We start from the raw sequence: 18629 nt of genomic DNA, 5'->3' as shown, positions 1-18629 counted from the left end.
CAGCTGCAGGTGTCACTGTGCCAAATTATGTATGCAGAGTTATCATGAAAGCTGCAGCTTTTGCAGTGTTTCCAGTCTTTCCATGGATATGGAAAGTCTCTTGATAAACAGGTCCTATCTTATTTCTCCCACACTCATGTGGAGGATGTATCCTGAGCTTGCTGGGCTTTAATCAGATCATTTCTGAGTTTTTCCTATGCGTAATTGTTTGCCAATAAGGTATGAGCTCTTTATAAATTGATTATGCTTTTTAGCTCTGTGTGAAGTGAAGCATGCATCTAGAGTGCTTTTCAAATCCTGGTTTAAAGATCTGACTTATTTTCTTTAAGTGCATGTAATTCTGTGTGTTTGGAATTTGCCAAGAAATATTGAGCAGACTAAAGTATAGAACTGAATAGAAGTTCTTATACTATTTTTTTTTTAATGCACTGCAGGTTTTGATGTTTTCTATTTGAAATAATTACATGGCATAGGAAGTAGTAAAATAATCATTTTCACAAAGCATTCTCCATGAAGCCATGAAAATTGGGGACAGAGAACAACTTTTAAGATAATTTTTTCTTTCCCCTCTGGCAGGTTGTTCCCTACAAGCCATTGTTTATTTCAGCTGTAGCTTTATCATATTCAAATGTGAGTTTTAAATGCTGCAAAAGTATTTAAGAATATAATGAATTACATAGGATAAAGGAAGTCTTTACCAAGACATGTCAGTAATGTTGTTCTCAACATTATGTTGATTATGATAATTTTAGGACTGCTGCATGTACTCATTCATTTCTTTCTCTGTGATAGCTACATGGTTCATTTGGGATCCTTTTTGCATAACGCTATTTATTTTCATAACAATGCCAAGAGACATTGCTGCTATTTCAGAGAGAAATGAGGCATTCTAGGGATTACTGCCTGACCAAGGTCAAACAGGAGAGCTTGTGGGCAGAGCAGGGAATTGAAGCTGTTCGTATCAGTGCCTTTGAGAGACCCTGAACACAAGCAGGCTCTGAGTGCCTGTTGCTGTCCAGATTTCTGCCAGTCTGCTGAGTTGTCTTCGGTTTTCAAAGGACTATTTTCAAAGTGGTGTGCTAGCTGTGTCGAGCACCCTGGTCCACTCTTTGTCGCAGATAAGTGCGACGCACAAGAGAAGCGTGTTTCGTTTCAGGATAATGGACTTCAAAGCATAGCTGACCAAAATAGGTTTCCAGATTATTATGAAGGATTCTTCTTCATAATAAAACGGATTATTTTTCCATTCAGTCATTTTACAGACTGACACCCTTTCTCTGAGAGATGGATGCTGATTATCACAATTTTTCTCAGAGCTGCAATATGTGTTTTACTCTCGCTCTGTGCCCTCTGTGAGTCCACATGGTAGATTAGAACCTAATTCTTCTCTCAGTCCCTTTCAGGATCCAGGTCCCAGATAGTTACTTGAAAGCAATGAACTGATCCTACAGATGATACTTGCAGGACCATTGTAATCAATGTCCTAGTAATTTCATTGTCTTTGTGAGTCAGAGTCTGTAACATTGTTGTTCTGGTCAGGGGAGAAAAAAAAAAAAAAAAAGTCTGGAATTATTTCCAGTAAAACCCTTGCTTTTAGTACTTTTGTAGATTTAGTAGAGCTTTTTGATGGTTGTTTATATCTTCCACTAATGTTAATTATACACTATCAGTTTCCTTTGGTGTTGGTCATTTAGTCTGCTTCTTTATGGTGGAACAGCAGTCATACTTCACCATCCTCTACAGATAATATAAACAGTTTCCCAAGCACTTGAACTTCTCCTTATATACAAGTATTCCCAGAGAACAGACAAAATAATTAATCACAGTATTTCCTATTTTCTGTGCCTTTTATAATATTTTTTAATGCTTTTCAAAAGGAAATATGAAAACCATAATTAGGGTAGAGGTTTGTATCTTGCTGGGTGTGCTAATTAATCTCATGACACCTTTTGTGAGGCGAGGCAGCTATTTTCTCAGTGATGTATATGAAATCTCGAGGCACAGACAGTAAATGTTAAGCCAAATGCAGTCCTCTAGTCTTATTTTAATAAACCTTGACTGTCCATAGAAGTGATACAGTATATTTATGAGTCATGCTTTTGGTATGTAAACACTGAGATAAAAGTCTCCACTTCATTTGGGACAAGCATCCTTTGGGTTTCTTGGCGATCTACCATCAAAACCTTTCTTTCAAGTCTCTTTGTTTAGCAGCTCACTGAAAATATCTCTCTGGGGGAAGTTGTTTTCTCTCAGGCACAGCATTTGTGCTCCAAGTTAGTGTCATAGTGTCATACTCATCTTTTGCCAACTTGTGTCTTTCCCGCAGATCATGAAGTGCTTGATAATGCAGAGATGTAGTTGCCAGGTGCTCATTTTGTTGTGGCCAAAGAGATGTCACAATTTTTGATCATGAGCCAGTATCTCTTTTATTTTGTTTCATATTAAACGCTCTTTAAAGTCGCCATCAGACCAAGGCTTTTTGATGGCTTTAGAAGAAAGGTAGTTTTCTGTCCAATTCAACATTGATCTAATCCCAAATTATGGGATGGCATTTATTAAACAGAAATGTAATGAATAATTGTAAAAAAGGGCATGATTGCTAAAAATTAAAAGTCCACATAGTGCTCCCCAAATATATACATATATTTGTAGGAAATGGGGACTAAGCTTGGCTAATAACAATCTGTGTAAGTAAATTCTGTCTAAATTTTTCATTTGTTCCTTCTAATCTACTTCTTTCCTTCTGGCAAGATTCTAGCAAGATGGGTTTGTAAATCCTGTAAAACCATAAATTCCTTACACCCCACAAAGTGTAAAGCAGGTGCCTCATAATAGTATTAATAGTATTAATTCTGTGTAATAGAATTACACAGAATTCTGTCTGATTCTGTGTAATAACTGAGCCCACCAAAGGCAACTCAAGTAAAAGACCTCACTTGAAATTTCCTTTCCCAGTCCTAGGTACTTCATTGTCCCTTCTGAGTGTAGACAGACAGTTGGTTCTCCCTTGTCTGTATAAATACAGCCCAAGGAAGGAGGTAGGTGCCCTGAAATTGTGAAGCCCCCAGTGTGAGTCTCAAGAAAATATCCACAAAACCATGCTGTTGATGAAACTAAAGCTGAATGCTCTGCACCCCTCTTCGTGAGCTTCTGTCACAGCCAACAGGAATGTAATACTATAATGTTCAGAAAGAAAGTAAATGGAAGGTGCTCTGTGTTACCTGAATGAGAGCATTTCCCAGCACTAATGCTACTTATGGTTATATCCAGTGAGTCTTTAATGCAGTGTGAATTTGTCATGGTTTGAACACACACATTCCCCATTTTTGATGTCAAAATGTATTTGAAAATACATTGTTCCCATATTTTGTTTTTACAATGATTAAGAACTAGGGTTGATACAGTTACCACTTTTGCTCAGTTTTATTGTCTTGTTTACATTAAAAATAGATCAAATCATGTTTTGTCTTTTTTTTTTTTTTTTGACAAGGTAAAGCCTGTAGCAGGTTGAAAAAGAGCTGTGGGACCTCTTTTTTTTTTTTTCTGTAAAATAAAAATATTTTCTGGAAAAAAAATGAAATAAAAATCTAGTTCTAGCAAGCTTCTCTACCATATCCAGACTTCTAGTAAGTATGCATCATCACTGTTCCAAACAATTTAATGGATTTATTCCAATTTAAATGAGTTAAATTTATTCTTTAAAAAAATGTAAGGAAGGGGGAAAAAACACAGGATTCTTCTGATGGCTGTTAGCAAATTAGGGGGTACAAGCCTATTCTCTCTGGTGACCAGCAATAGGACCCAAGGGAACAGTATGGAGCTGCAACAGGGGAGGTTCAGGTTAGCTGTCAAGAAAAGGTTCTGCACCGAAAGGGTGGTCAGGCACTGGAACAGGCTACCCTGGGAAGTGGTCGCGGCAGCGTTCAAGAAGCGTTTAGGCAACGCTCTAAGACATAGGGTCTGGTTTTTGGGTGGTTCTGTGTGGACCCAGGAATGGGACTCGATGATTCTTGTGGGTCCCTCCCAACTCAAGGTATGATATGACTGCATGATTCTATGTCTGCCAGCAGCAATCTTTACCTTGTTTTGTAAGCTACTCAATATTTTTAAACTCCAGTAAATAAGCTTTTTTTCCCATACCTGTTCTGATTTAATTCTCAGTATTCTACAGTTGTGACATCATTCGCATCGTCACAGATACACATTCATCTTTTTTTTTTTTTTTTTTTTTTTAATCTATTCCAAAGTTTCTGTCTGTCTGGATAGGTGCTTTGAAAAGATCTCATTGCTGATATGGCTTCACATATGTGTGTTGAAGTAGCCAGTACTCCATTCATGGTCCAAAAGAAAAAAATGAGAATAGCTCATTATATGACTTGCTTAGTGAGTAAGAAGAGGTAATTATTAGCACTGATGTTGTTTTGTTTTTAAATTGCTAGTGTGTGTAAAATTTCAGGAGATGCGTGAGGCGGTTACTTTTTACCTTACTAACAATACTCTTTGGTATGATTTACTCCATTTTCCTCACAGCAATTGCTGGGAGAGCTTTCAGAGGTAACAAAATTACTATTCTGATTTGAACCTCAAAAATGACTCTTTTAGATGATGTAGTTACCAAATTCCATAGTGCATGCTTGTTTTCTTTGTAGCAATGAATAGAAGTGATGGGATGAATCTGTGGATGTCCTCAGAATATCTGGAATTAAAGAAAGAAGTGGTCAAAAAAAAAAAATGTTAAATTGATTCAAGTGTATAATTGGCTTTTGTGCAGTGTTCAGCAAAAATTGAAGTGTATTTCAATGTTGTTTCGTCTTTAAATTTAGAATTTGAGTGATGTTTCCAGATTAGTTATTTTCACTCTAGCATGCAGTAAGTTGTTTTGATGAGGCTTGTGATTGCAGTTTGTGATTACATGTTTCAGAACCTACATTAGTATCATCTGTTGAGAGCTATATGTGATGTTTTGCTATCACTTCTGGATTGTGACTGTGGTGATACGCAGCTGATGCATTAGTTTGTAATGAATCCTCTCTACCATAAAGAGTGGTGCTTTTTCTTTGCATGTTGGTTAAGAAGGTCAGGGACGTGCATGGTGGTATATTGTGGGGATAGTAGTCTTAGAAATATGAATCTGTGAACAAAAGGTAGATTTTATTTATATTGTTAGAATATTTTAAAATCTGTGAAATTCTTAAATTCATTAACATAATTTTGGATATATCATAGTAAATCTCTATGTAAATTTCTTAAATATACAACATTCTGCTTGTTCTCTTATATTCCACGTTTCACTTTTTTTTGGCATTTGAGATTTTATTTAAAAAAGTGTTTTATTGTCTTCACATCAAAATAGTAGAATACTGAAAAGTCAGCTATATGATTTTTTTTTTTAAATGTCTCCACTGTGCACTGCACAAGATGAACACAAAATGGTCCATATGAACGCTTTTTAAATGCTAAGAACAGAAACTGAAAAGGTTTAATGGAGAATGTATTGTAGGACATATGTTTGCTTCAGTAGCTGACTACTACAGTTTAAGTGAAAAATGATCTAAGGGAAGCAAAATACATTTTTTTTCCTAGGCTTTATAGAACCTGATGGGATAGATTTTTGGTTGGTGTAACCCTGCAGTGCTTAGTGTTTACAATCCCAGTTCACACTCGCTACAGAATGCCTCGCCCATCAGTTAGATGCACCAAGTGGAGGATTACTGTATAAGGGCAGTTGTTGACATTTTATAAAGGTTTGCTTGTTGACAGGGCAGTGATGTGCTGTTCAGTTTCTAACATATGGCTCCTACAAATATTTCTCTACTTGATCTGCCATAAACCCTCAGCCTCTAAGGAAATAGCAAATTTTATTTCAGGATGGAACAATGAGTCTGGGGAATGTATTCATCTATTTTCATACCAAAATAAGCAGACTTCTCATAACTAAGAAATGAGACATCAGTACTGAGCAAGCAAATTTTAATATTAAACTTTCAAGCTGTGTTAGTCTAAAACTGCAGAGAAGGAGCAGTGTTAAAACAGTGAGCTGTGAAATTGGAATTGTTGGAAAGAAAAAAGTAACATAAGCTAGTTACAAGCTTCTGGGCTTGTCTGTCGTTGGGACTACTTTGCGAATATGCATGTCTCTTCCCGTAACTGGCACCATTCTAAAGGCAAAGGAGAGAAGAAATTATTCCCCCAAATTATTTTGAGGCATCTGCCAGCTAGCTATTAACAGCAAGATAATTTGCATGCTGTTAGAAAAGTTTTGGGGTGAATTTATTCCAAGAATTGTGGAGTTTGTTTAATTGCATTGTTGCATTGAGGTGGCTTGTTGGTGCTCATACAAATAGTTGAAATGGCACTACTGAATAGGTAGGAGGAGCAGGAACCTCTTAAAAAGTGTCTGCAGCTCAAGAAACAATGTGTTATTCCAACTTTGGTGACGTTCATAAGTTAAATCATTAGTCAGGCTTAGGTGTGGCTGGACATGTTCATTTTTCACTATTTTTAACATAACTTCTATAAAACATATGTTTTTATACTGATAAACTCCCAACAATTCAAAAATTTTGGAAGCTGTTCAAAAGTGCCAGATAATAAAGTTCAGAATTTTAAAACTATTTTATTTATAGAAATCATCTGTTTGAAAGAAATAAATGCATTTCATGTGATGTGATTGTTCTGAGTTTTATGTCTGACAATGATACCAAATCAAGCTCTGGCAAATTTTGAAACTGTTTCTGGCAAGTTGGATGTTTTTGTGCAGTAAATGAAATCAGTTGGTACAAAGCACCTCAGCTTTTTCTTCAGAAGCCTGAGTTTGTCCAACTTCTTGTCCAAGTTTTGTTGTTGAACCAAGTCTCTGCATCTTTTCAGAAACAAAGGACAGACTATGCCGCAAAACAACCTGATCCAGTTCCTGCTACTCCTTCGCCGCCTCCAACGCCTGCTCCTGTCCCCGCAGCTGTCCCCCTCCCTCCAAGCACACCAGCACCTATACCGGTTCCTGTGCCCAAGGCGCCAGCAACCATCAGCCGCCAAAGCAGCACCTCTAGCGACAGCGGTGGTAGTGTTGCACGAGACAGCCAGAGGAACAAACAAGTTCCTGTGGATCGTAAGTTTGTCTAAGAAGCAAGAAAAAAAAATTACTTCTACCATCCCTACATCTTTTGCTTAATCCTTGAATCCCTGAAAACCTTGTGTTTCAGATAAATGTTTATGATATATTTAGCTTTAACCCCCTATTTAAAATACTGATTTTCTAAGTACAGTGTTCTCTATACAAATATGATGGTAAGTAGGAGCAAAACACTTCTGCACTTACGCTAGTCCTAAAACAGCAGTACATCCTCTCCCTTTATGACTACTTACGATCTTCAGTCTGTGGTTTTCAACACTGTAAATGCCTATGCTGATATTCTGGCTAATGTATATTGCCTGCCTGCAATGCATCATCGCTAGTGCATTACAATCCAAATCGCTTTTGAAACCAGTTAGACTGTTTTTACACTTCCATTAGTGGTCATCCATGTTTCTAGGGAATTTGTACCTTTCTGAAACATGTATCCAAGGCCTGCAACAGGACTTACAGGTCTGGCTGATGCATAGAAACCATGCTGCGATGGTGTTGTAGGAGTCTTGTCTTTTATAATTAGGACCTCTCAGCTTGGTCAAAGCAACAGCAACTGGTGGGCCACTGAACAAATTAGTGTGTCCTTGTCTCAGGAGGATGAGAGAATGTAATCCATAACTCTTTAGCTGGAAAAACATGGTAACCTGCATCCAGCAGTGTGTGGCAGTCATGAAATAATCTGCTTTAGACATCCCTGTAATTTTAAAACATGGCTGCTGCTGAAGCTCCTACTGTGTATCAACTAAAAAGCAGTTTGGTTAAAATAACTTATTTAATCAGCCAATAACTTATCTCCTAAATGTACTTTAAGCACTGAAATTACCTAGCTTAAAAATAACTGAAACTTTTACGCAAGCATTTGCTATAGCTACTAAAACAGTAGCTGTTAAAATAATGAGCTTTTGCAGTTCAGGAGTTGACAGCTTTTCCAGTCCCCTGCCTTATCAGAAAATCCCACTTCCACTTGAGCTAAAAACTGGAACTGAGTGTAATCCTTTCTGAAGAGGGCTTCTTTCCCCCCCATCACCAGTGGATGGGAAGCATGCCTGCTTGGATATGCCTGCTCTGGCATTGCCTGGAGGTAGACCAGCTCTCTCCTAAGCTCTAAACTCAGGAAGGCTCTGGGACGTTTTCAGTTTTTTCATGCAACAGACTTTAAAGCTTGTAATTATAACTGGAGATGAGCCTTGCAGGAGGAATGTGCTTTGCTGCAGCTTCCCAAAGAAGCAGTAGGGCCTGCTTCTGCCCTTGTCCTCTGTTGGGTGATTTGACACTTTAAAAAACAAACAAACAACAACAATAACAAACAAACAACAATAACAAACAAACAAAAAAAACAGAAACCAGAACAGTTATAAAAGAGGTGTGGACCAAGTGGTTACAAGACATGTTCTGTGTCACCCTTAGGTTCCAGTGAGGCCAGGGGGCATGCCTGAGATTCGTGCCCTCACCGGGGGCTTTAACTCAAACCCACTCAATGGACTTCAGGTGCCTCAGAGTCCTTGGAAAATAACTGCTTCTGTGACAGTAATGGGCAGCTCTTGCTTTGCAGCTGCTTCCTGAGCACCCACCTCACCCTGCAAAGATCAGGGTACCGAGCACTAGATACTGAGTGTATTTTGTATGTTTATGGTAATGTATCTAACAATAGTAAGGATCTGTTACCTAACAGCTGAATATTTATCTTCTGATATAGTCTTGGTGTGGATAAAACCTAAGTCTTTCAAAGTCTGTGTAAATAGAAGGACGATAGCAATTTTCTTTCTGTCTTCCTGTTTGGGGAAAATAACTGGTGCATGCTTCATTAACATTGCCTAAAGGTTTTATTCATATATCCCCTCTCAGACCTTCACGTACCACTGAGCACATGTCATTTTAGCTTCCAATTCACACTCTGGAAAAAAATTACTGATGGGGTCTGAATGCCTCAAATACTTTGCTAGAGATACTTTGTCCACTTTCAGCCTGGGGCTATTTTATGAAAAGAAAAAGAAAATGGTTAAGATGAGGATTTTTCTTCTTTTGGTGGTTTTATTTAAAAAAAAAAAAAAAGCCTTGTTTTTATTGATCCAACTGGCTAGAGAGGTAGATCCTTGGAAAAGTGTTGGGAGAATATAAAAGGAAAAAAGAGAATGAAAAATTTTAATATCTTACAGTTTTTCCATATGGTGCTGTGTCTTTTTCCTCTGTTCCTATCAGTGTAACAGGAGGAAAAGAATGACTTTTGCCACCTGAATGCATCAGAGAAGATGATGTAGTTACTCTTTCTGTGTGAAAATGTGAATGTTGAATAAAGGAAACTAAAAACAAGGAAATCCTGAGAATTTTCAAGTTCACTTAAAGTTGCATGTCAAAGTATTTTTGTAATAAGACCAGAGTTACTGCATGGAGAGGTTAAGGGTGTTAAATCATTATGTTCTGTGCCTGAGAAGATATTTACACCCTTCCAGGTTCTACCTATTTTTTGTGAAATCATCCACAGAACATTTTTTATGCATTAAAAGAAGTCAGTATCATCATAATTGATTTTGTGAAATGAATGAAAAGCATTTCAGTTTGTTGTCTGTTAGTGGCCAGCCATAAAACTGAATGCATCAGACAAAGGGGTTCTGTGGGAAAGCAAATTTGTATAATTTGGTTTTAATTAAAAAATAAATAATAATAATAATAAAAAGTTCTTGCCCCAGTTCCAATGTCTCTGATATGACAGACAGCTACTTATTTTGTTGTTATTTTTAAATTGAAGCATGACATTGTGTCAGCCAACCATCGCTGCACTGCTGAGGCTTGAAGTAAATTCAAATTATCTTTTGTGGTCTTTTCTTAAAATCCCTTGAAAAATTTTATTACTCTACTAATGTGTTAGCTGTAAGGTGGTATGCTTCAGTAGCAGTGAAATTTTTTTTGCCTACATTGATTTGCACCAAAAACTTGAGCAATAAAGTAATAAACTTTCCACAGTGGAAAGAATCTTATTTTCTTCCTTCTGTTCTTGTTTTTGTTTTCATTTTTTAAATATCATATTTCTGTTGGAAGAAACTCAAACTATGGCAATTGAACAACACTCTGTACCCATTTTCCTGTGCAGCTTGAGGGCTAGACTGCTCTGCATACTTCTGCAACGTCAAGTTTCTCTCTTCTTTCTAGGGTCTCACTTGAATATGTTTATTTAGCTTGTTTTGTTTTGCAAAGGGATTAGGAATATTGAAATCTTCCCAGGGGATCAAGGGAAATAATAACTCAATTAGAGCCATTGAGTAAATCTTTAAAGAAAAAAAAATGTTTAAGATTTAAAGTGAAAAGTGTAAAAGTTAAAGTGTAAGAAATAACCTGGCCTTGGTAAAGCACCCTTGAGAATAATTTCTGTGGGGCACTTCTCTCTCTAGGCAGGAAATCCCAGATGGAGGAGGTGCAGGATGAACTTGTTCACCGGCTCACCATAGGCCGCAGCGCTGCCCAGAGGAAGTTCCACGTGCCACGGCCAAACATCCCGGTAGTGAACATCACTTATGACTCTTCTCCTGATGATGTGAAAGCGTGGTTGCAGTCCAAAGGATTCAACCCTGTGTAAGTTTGAGGAAAAATGTAAGAAAGCTTCTAAAAATGATTTTCCTGTCAGTAAGTTGTGTATGGTCTGCCTGCTTTTTAAAATCAAGCAGCTTTCTGAAAATCAAGACATGTCAGCTGCACTCTTGGAAAATATTATTTGTTTTAGCAAATATATATTTATATACATATGAGTGCATATATATATTTGTATATATTTCTACATGGTTATAGATATATAGATATATTTTGGGAAAAAAAAAAGTGCACATTAGCCTTCACCAAAAGGTACTGGCTATGACAGGTGCTGAATTGACTTCAAGAGTCCTTTTGTTTGCAGTTTTGACTTGATTTGGTAGCTCTGCTCTAGTGAGGGATGAAGAGAACCTCCTTCTTCCCTTTAGCCCATTGTATTTTTGCTTATTTCTTGCTCGCTCCTTCTTGTGACCTCAGGACTGTTAACAGCCTTGGTGTGCTGACGGGTGCGCAGCTTTTCTCCCTCAATAAAGACGAACTGAAGACTGTTTGCCCAGAAGGGTCTAGAGTCTACAGCCAAATTACGGTACAAAAGTCTGCTTTGGAGGTATGTATAACCCTTCTTAGGCCTAATACTGGCTTGCTGATATCTGAGAAATAGGATTTGAGTCACCATTTTTGAATGTATAGAAGTAAATAGCTCTTCATGCAGTTCCCATCACATTGATATGCATTTTTTTACCTGGGTTATTTGGTATAAATGCATTGAAACAGCATTCCTCAAAAAGACCAGGTGGAACCTCTGCCCTCTTCTAAAAGAGTCCACAAAGTGTTAGAAAAAGTGTACAGTGGTACTCAAGCAAAAGAGGTCGAGTGTTGTAGTCAGGCTCCCTACAGTTACAAGAAGACAAATGAGCCAAAAGGGACTTTAGGGAAAACAAGAGGAGAGCATGAAATGCCTTTCTTTCTGCTTCTTGCTCAGCCCAATACATGGACAAACAGGTTCTCCAGGTACTTTTGGTGGCGATCTGTCAGTTTTGCACTATCTGCATAGAGGAGATTTGATTTATTAGGTGTGTGAAAGCGACAGAGTGAGCGCACACTGTTGAATCTCATGGTCTTTCAGGTCAAAAGTTGGGGCATCTTTATTGGTGGATCCTAAGAGTAGCAAAACACATTTGACGCTATGATAGCAGAATTACTGAGCCATAGATAAATATACAGTGCTTCTGTATTCATTGCTCTGCAACAGTTTTCTTTAATTGCAGTGGTATTGTTCCTTACACACCTTAAAATCTTTGCTATAGAGTTGTGCTATGGAGAATGCTTATCAATTTAAAATCATGAAAATACTAGTATTTTTTATTTTAATCTTGCTGTGGTAAATGGAGAAATGGACTAGATAATATCTGGAGCTGAGACTAGCCCACAAAGAAGCTATAATCTTCACATCCTGTTTAAAATAAAATCATGAAAAAATATTAAAATATCTCTTTCTCCCCTCACAAAACTAGGACTAACTTGCTTGATTTGAAGATTTAACTGCCAGGCCTATTTTTAAAAATAAGTTTAAAATTATGCATATTTTACGGTTTACTGATTAGTGTAGAATAGAAAGAATTGCTTTCTAACACTGTTAAACTTTCTTTATTCCTATCTTCAAACCCTTTTTTCCTGTGAGAGGAGTGGAGAAATTTTTCACTTTTACTCTTAAGAATATGTCACTACAGTCCAATGCAATCCATCACTTCCTAGTGAAGATATATGTGTATTCTTCAACTTTTCTGGAATGTCAGCAATCTTCAGTTTCATAAAGAAGGCCTTGTTTACTGAAATGGAAGTACAAACAAGAAAATGCTTATTAAAATAGCTTAAAAACAATTTTATACCCATATCATCATAAGTAAATATGTTATGGTTTAAAACTTTAAAATAGGGCTTATTTTCATTTTTCTTAAATAGAATGATTCTTACAAATGTGTTTCAGAATGTCATTAAAAGAGAAATGTAATCTGTACTTCAGAGATGCTGACTTGTTGGAGGAGATAAAAGAAATAAGAGTTTTAACATGGCACCTGAAAGAACATTTCCTTTTAAGAACTGTGTGTCCTGCCAGAGGACTTGATTGATGTCCTAGTAGGGTGTAAAGCTAACTTCATGATTATGCTAGGCATGTATGTGGGTTTCAGCTTCTATATCTAAGAAAGCACTCGTCACCTTTCTGGTGGAAGTCAAGTTGAAAACCAGAGATCCACAGGACTGTAGAGGTCTGTCCTTCTTTCCTCTGTGCTGTTTCTCTGCTTGCCTCAGTTAGGCTTATTTTGCAGGAAACTGAGCAGTTGAAACGTCTAATAAATGCTCTACAAGTGTTAATAAACAGTTCCTGAGAGTTTAGCAAGGTTGTTGGACTTCGTTAGTGAAAATGTAGTGCAAATCCTTATTTCTGCTTCAACTGTTTGAGGTTTAACTGATGAATTCAGAACTGAAGCAATTCCTGATTGCTTTAGCTTGTGTGCTGCATTGCACAGCACATGTACACACATCTTGCTTTTTGTCCATACAGTATTTCATGTCACAGGTTTCAGGAAGGCTATCCATGTTTAAAAGAATCTGTAGGAATGAGTACCATCAGTCATAGCCAAAATGTCTACATGTTACCCAGCATACATGAGCTTGTGTCTTCCAAATAAGGTTGTGTTTTACTGCTCAAACTAGAAATGTTTCTAATTACAGAAGTATTTAAGTGCACACATACCTGTTGTACCTGTTGTACAATCAAGCATAACTGAATGCTTTTTATAAGTAGTTACTAGATTATGGGCTTGACCACAGCAATTGTCCTACAAGTGACAACTTGTCCTAAAAGTGACTTTTCATGAAGTTTTGTAGCTCCAACATCCTTTCTGTAGTACTTGTGCCATCATATTTCTGTAAATGTCCTGGGTGCTAAGCATAAATAACAGTAATAGCTGGAGTCAGAACAAACCCATGCATTGTTTAGCGTTACAGAACTCCCTGCCTTGTCTTTGCTTGCTATTTCTCCCCAGGATCTTCCACAAATTTTTCTTGATTCATACCACCTCAATTCATACAATCTCTGCCTCTCTGATTTGGGTCTGCAGTCCCCAATACTGACAAACAGATCTTCACCTTTATGCAGCTGCATTTTTTTTAATTTGTTATTCATATTATTTTTTAGGTTCTTCTACCTCAGGCAGAAGAATTTAGTATTTTAAAATTGGAATTCCAGTTCTAATCATTACTGGAATTTAGTAATTTTACCTTTTTGAGGGAAAAAAAATGAATAGGTACCATTACTTCATTTTTTTTTACTTTACTTTCATGGTAACTCCATTCAATCCTGAATCAAAATGGAGTATAAAACATCAAAGGAAGTTTTGTGCTGTACCTGTATAATCATGACCAAGGAACAGACTGTGAATATGGGGAAGGTATTTGACATTTAATAGCTTTCTAGGCCTGGCCAAGCAAAAGCAGAAGGAAAACTGTGCGAGAACAGCATGTCAGACAGCAGGGAGCTGGCCATAGCCAGGGCCAAACACTTCTTTCCTGTCAGAAGATATGGTGGTGGCAGCAGCAGCATCTCAGGAAGATGAAAGATAGGATGCACCACATGTTGTACTGATCAGATTACCCCTCTGAGGAGCTGAGGTTGCTCCAGAGAGTTTCAGTTCACTTTCTATGCAACATATAGGGCATTTTAGCAACCTGGCTAGTCAGCTGTATGAATTTACTTTTTCATTGTAAAGTTATTATGAATTTTTTTGTGTGCGTTTCCTCAACCTTTGTTAAGCATTTCAAGTTCTGGTGTTGAAAAACATTAATCAGAAGATAAGCATAGAGATAGAATATCCTGAACACCACCTTTGTCATCTCTAGACATGACAAAAATTTCAGGTCTACATTACTGTTATTTTCCTATTCCATCAGTGGAAAGCATGGGCACACTTCAAAATAGTTTTTTATCTAGTATGTGTATCAAATTGCCTGGAAAAATAGCCTATTCTCTTTTGCACCTAGGTAAAAGGAAAAACACAGAGGTAGAAGTGGGATTGAATGATGGGGCTTACTGATACCTCATGATCTGGTTAGGGACTAAGTTGGGTAGATCAGAAGCCAAGGTCTAGCGGTCTGTTCCAAAAATTGTATTCCCCAAAACAGCCCTAGGCTACTTAGCTATGTTGTACACTGTCTCAGCAGGATGTGCCTGTTGTGTTGGGCCACATGATATATTGCAGTTTGTTTAGTTGAGCAGCATTTCAAGCCCATCAGTCATGCTGTTACTGATGGTATCAGGAAGGTAAACTGTTTCAGCCTTGGCTGCTCAGTCCTTTGCAGAATATATATTTCTTTATGACCTTTGATAAAGCACGTTGCCAGGTACTTACTAACATTTTTTATGCATGATTTCAGTAATGGGTGACTACTGCTCTGTATCTGAAACCAAATGGGCAAGAACAAGATGAATTAAGACAAATACAAGTGCCCTCTCACCTTCAAGGAGTCAGTTATATGCCCTTTGCTTTGTCCTTCCACCCAGGGAGAAGGGAAGAGAGCAATAGTAATTTAGCTAGGACAAGCCCCTCTCCCTGTAGATGCTCAACCTGTCTGCCAGGTAATAGTATCAGATTATGCATTGTAATGGATCTAACAGGATAAATCTAAATTAAACTTTATGTCATGAGATAAATTTTAAGAGTTGAAGGATTTTGAAGAAGCTGAAGAATCAATGGAAGGATTTTTCCCCATAACTGTCCTGAAATTTGTTTTACAAATTTCAAAAACAGTTTCTGCTTCCTTATCGAGAGGATATTTCGGAAGCTAGCGTTGAAGCTTGGAAGGTCATGTTACAGGCAAATAACACAGTAGCTGTTATGGATCTTGCTTTATAATTCTCTAGCCTTATTCAAAGTCATGCATGCTTTGGAAAGTTCTGCTCTACTGGATGTGTCCTAGCCTTGTTAATAACTTCATTTACATTGACAAAAAAATCCGTTTGCCAGTAGCTCAGAAGAACCTTTTTCTTTTTTATTTCACTCTAAATGTGAAATAAAGTGTTGTGGTTTAACCCGGCTGGCAGCTAAACACCACACAGCCGTTCGCTCACCCTCCCCCCCTCCCTCTCTGGGATGGGGGAGAGAAACGGGAAAGTGAAGCCGGTGAGTTGAGATAAAGACAGTTTATTAAGACAGGAATATAATAATAACAACAATAATAATAGTGATAATGATAATAGTATTAATAATAATAATGTGCAAGAAACAAGTGATGCACAATGCAATTGCTCACCACCCGCTGACCGATGCCCAGCCTATCCCCGAGCAGCCGGCCCCCCACCCCGGCCAGCCACCCCTATATATTGTTTAGCATGACGTCAGATGGTATGGAATACCCCTTTGGCCAGTTTGGGTCAGCTGTCCTGGGTCTGTCCCCTCCCAGCTCCTGCTGCACCCCCAGCCTGCTCGCTGGCAGGACAGAGCGAGAAGCCGAAAAGTCCTTGGCTTGGTGTAAGCACTGCTCTGCAACAATTAAAACATCAGCATGTTATCAGCCCTCTTCTCATCCTAATCCAAAACATAGCACCCTACCAGCTACTATGAGGAAAATTAACTCTGTCCTAACTGGAACCAGGACATAAAGCTACAATATTGTTCTCAGGTAACACTATTGCTAATACACTAATATGATTCAGTTCTTATTGCTCTGTTCTGAGTTTGAAGACTGTGCATCTCTTAACAGCAAAGCCATGATGGAGCCTTGTGTAATTTGGGTTGCTTAGATTAGCTATCCGAATCCTTATTTAGGATTGGCTGTGCAAACCCATGTGCACGCATGAATTTTGTGTTGACATAAATCTAAAACCGCATGAGTTTATGTGCTTTAATTTCTAAATATGATTGTCCTGATTTTTAAGTACTCAAGGGTGGAATCCTAGCAAACCTGTTGGACTTTAACTTTGTATTTACTGATGCTATATTTCACCTCTTAAATATCCAACACATGGGGGCTCACATGAGAAGTAAAAATGCTCAGCAGTGTTAAAAGTCAAGCTGGCACTTTTAACAGTCTGCAGGCTCTTTTCTGGTCCACATTTAAGAATAGTGTAAATCCTTTCATATTCCCAATGTTATTTAACCAGATTCTTAGTGCATTTTTGTTTTGGAGCTGCAAGGTGTGTTTAACTTGTTCAAACATTAATAAAACCCTGTCAGTAGAACTTCATCCTGTGTAAAAACTCAAATTAACTGTTTTTCTTTTTTTTATTTGTTTATAGGCTAACAGTGGTAGTTCAGAACTGCAAGAAATTATGAGAAGAAGACAAGAAAAAATCAGCGCAGCTGCCTCAGATTCAGGTGTGGAGTCCTTTGATGAAGGAAGCAGTCACTAAAAGTCTTTCCTCTTTTCTTTAATTCCATTGTCCATAGCATTATACCATCCAGCTTTGCTTTAGGAAGCAGTGAAGGGCAATGTCTTAATACAGCGTAAACATAACTAGCCACCATAAAGAAAACTTACAGTAGTCTCCCCAGAAGAACCTGCTGCTGGCTTCCCATCATTAAAAATTAACAGCTGAGAAATCCAATGGAAGTTCCTGACAGGTGAAACTATTAGGACTTGAGTCACTTACACCCAAAGATGGGCCTTGGCTTTAACCATTCCATGACAGATAAACTGGAATGTGGCTTTGTTTTTGATCCATCCTAGAAAAGCTGAGATAGCAATAAAAAGCATATGAACCCTTCAGTAATAATACAGTTCTGAATTCCATTGCCAGCTTTGCAACTCTTGTCTTTTTGGCTCAGTCTTTCTTGTCATGCATTCAGCTGCACGATGTTTAGTTAAGTCATTGATGCCAGCAATCAAAGAGGAAACGTTTAGGGCATGAACAGCAGCCCAGCATAGACTGAATCTTTCTTGCATCACTCCCGAAATGTTTTATTACTAATGATGGTGTTTATAGCAAAATAATACTCTGTACTTTGATTTTATCAATACTTCACTCATAATGAACCATAATATTGCACAAGAAGGAATGAACAGAAAATAGTAATACAACTCAGCTCAAAGAGGGGATCAGATCTGCTGTTGGTAGCTAAGAAACAATTTGCGTTACTTTTTTTTAAAAATATACTTGCATTTTTTGTTTGTAACTTAACCTGTTAAAAGAACAGTGTATAATCTAGACTTTATGTGTTGATCCCAGATGTCAGTTTTCCATATGTAAAAAGCTATTGTTCCATTATAGATTTAATGTTTTGGAAAATTGGATTCCTGGAGGCAAAAGTGGGAGAAAAGAAAACATCCTTTTCAGCAAATATTATTTTTGAAGATGCAATGATTTTTTTCACAAAAATATTCTGTTACTTCACATGGTTTTGTGATTTTATATATAATATATGTATTATATATGATATATAATATCACTTAATTTAGACAAATTTAATCATCTGGTTGATTAAGTTACATAGTGCCTTTTTCACATGAATCAGCTTAGTCTGCAATAAACAGTATTTCTTGTCTGTTAAATAGTTGTATCTTTATGGCTGCAAAGATGGTATTGAAATAAGAAAGTGTTCTTGATTTTTGCCATTAGTTTGCTCTTCTTCTGCATAGAAGGAAAAAAAGAATCCTATTCATTTTTTCATAAAAGAAATTAAAATCTTAATAAAGGTGTTTAGTGCCATTTATTGTAAATGTCCTTACAAATATTGTTGTGTGTTGGTTATGTGTCTGTCTATAGTTTTACATTCTATATATATTCTTTACACCTGTTAAAAGTACATTGGTACTACACTTCTCATTTAAATGTGGTCTTACCCAGAAATGGGTCAGGAAGTGAGGAATCCCAAACTGAAGATTCTAAACACCATAGTAATTGCCAAGAATTGGATTTTTTTTATTTATTTTTTTACCCAGTTAAAGAAATGGTAATTCCCAATTGCATTCTTCCTGCAGGAGA

The 18629-nt window shown here is 37.3% G+C and overlaps 1 protein-coding gene across 10 annotated transcripts in view; it reads left to right on the top strand.

Annotated features, from left to right (window-relative positions):
* EPS8 (EGFR pathway substrate 8, signaling adaptor) overlaps positions 1-18376 on the top strand; it is a 134101-nt gene extending 115725 nt beyond the window's left edge. For all 10 annotated transcript variants that reach the window (XM_080562218.1, XM_080562216.1, XM_080562219.1 and 7 more), the window contains 4 exons: positions 6871-7108; positions 10513-10693; positions 11126-11255; positions 16944-18376. In XM_080562218.1, coding sequence (XP_080418344.1) covers positions 6871-7108; positions 10513-10693; positions 11126-11255; positions 16944-17057 — 663 coding nt within the window. In that variant the 3' untranslated portion in view covers positions 17058-18376. The remainder of the gene's footprint in view (positions 1-6870; positions 7109-10512; positions 10694-11125; positions 11256-16943) is intronic.
* Positions 18377-18629: the final 253 nt, after the last annotated feature.

Source organism: Anser brachyrhynchus (genome assembly GCF_964034855.1).
Source record: "Anser brachyrhynchus genome assembly, chromosome: 1".
Lineage (NCBI taxonomy): Eukaryota > Metazoa > Chordata > Aves > Anseriformes > Anatidae > Anser > Anser brachyrhynchus.
Note: the sequence above shows the minus strand (reverse complement) of the source record. Positions and strands in the feature narration are given on the sequence as shown.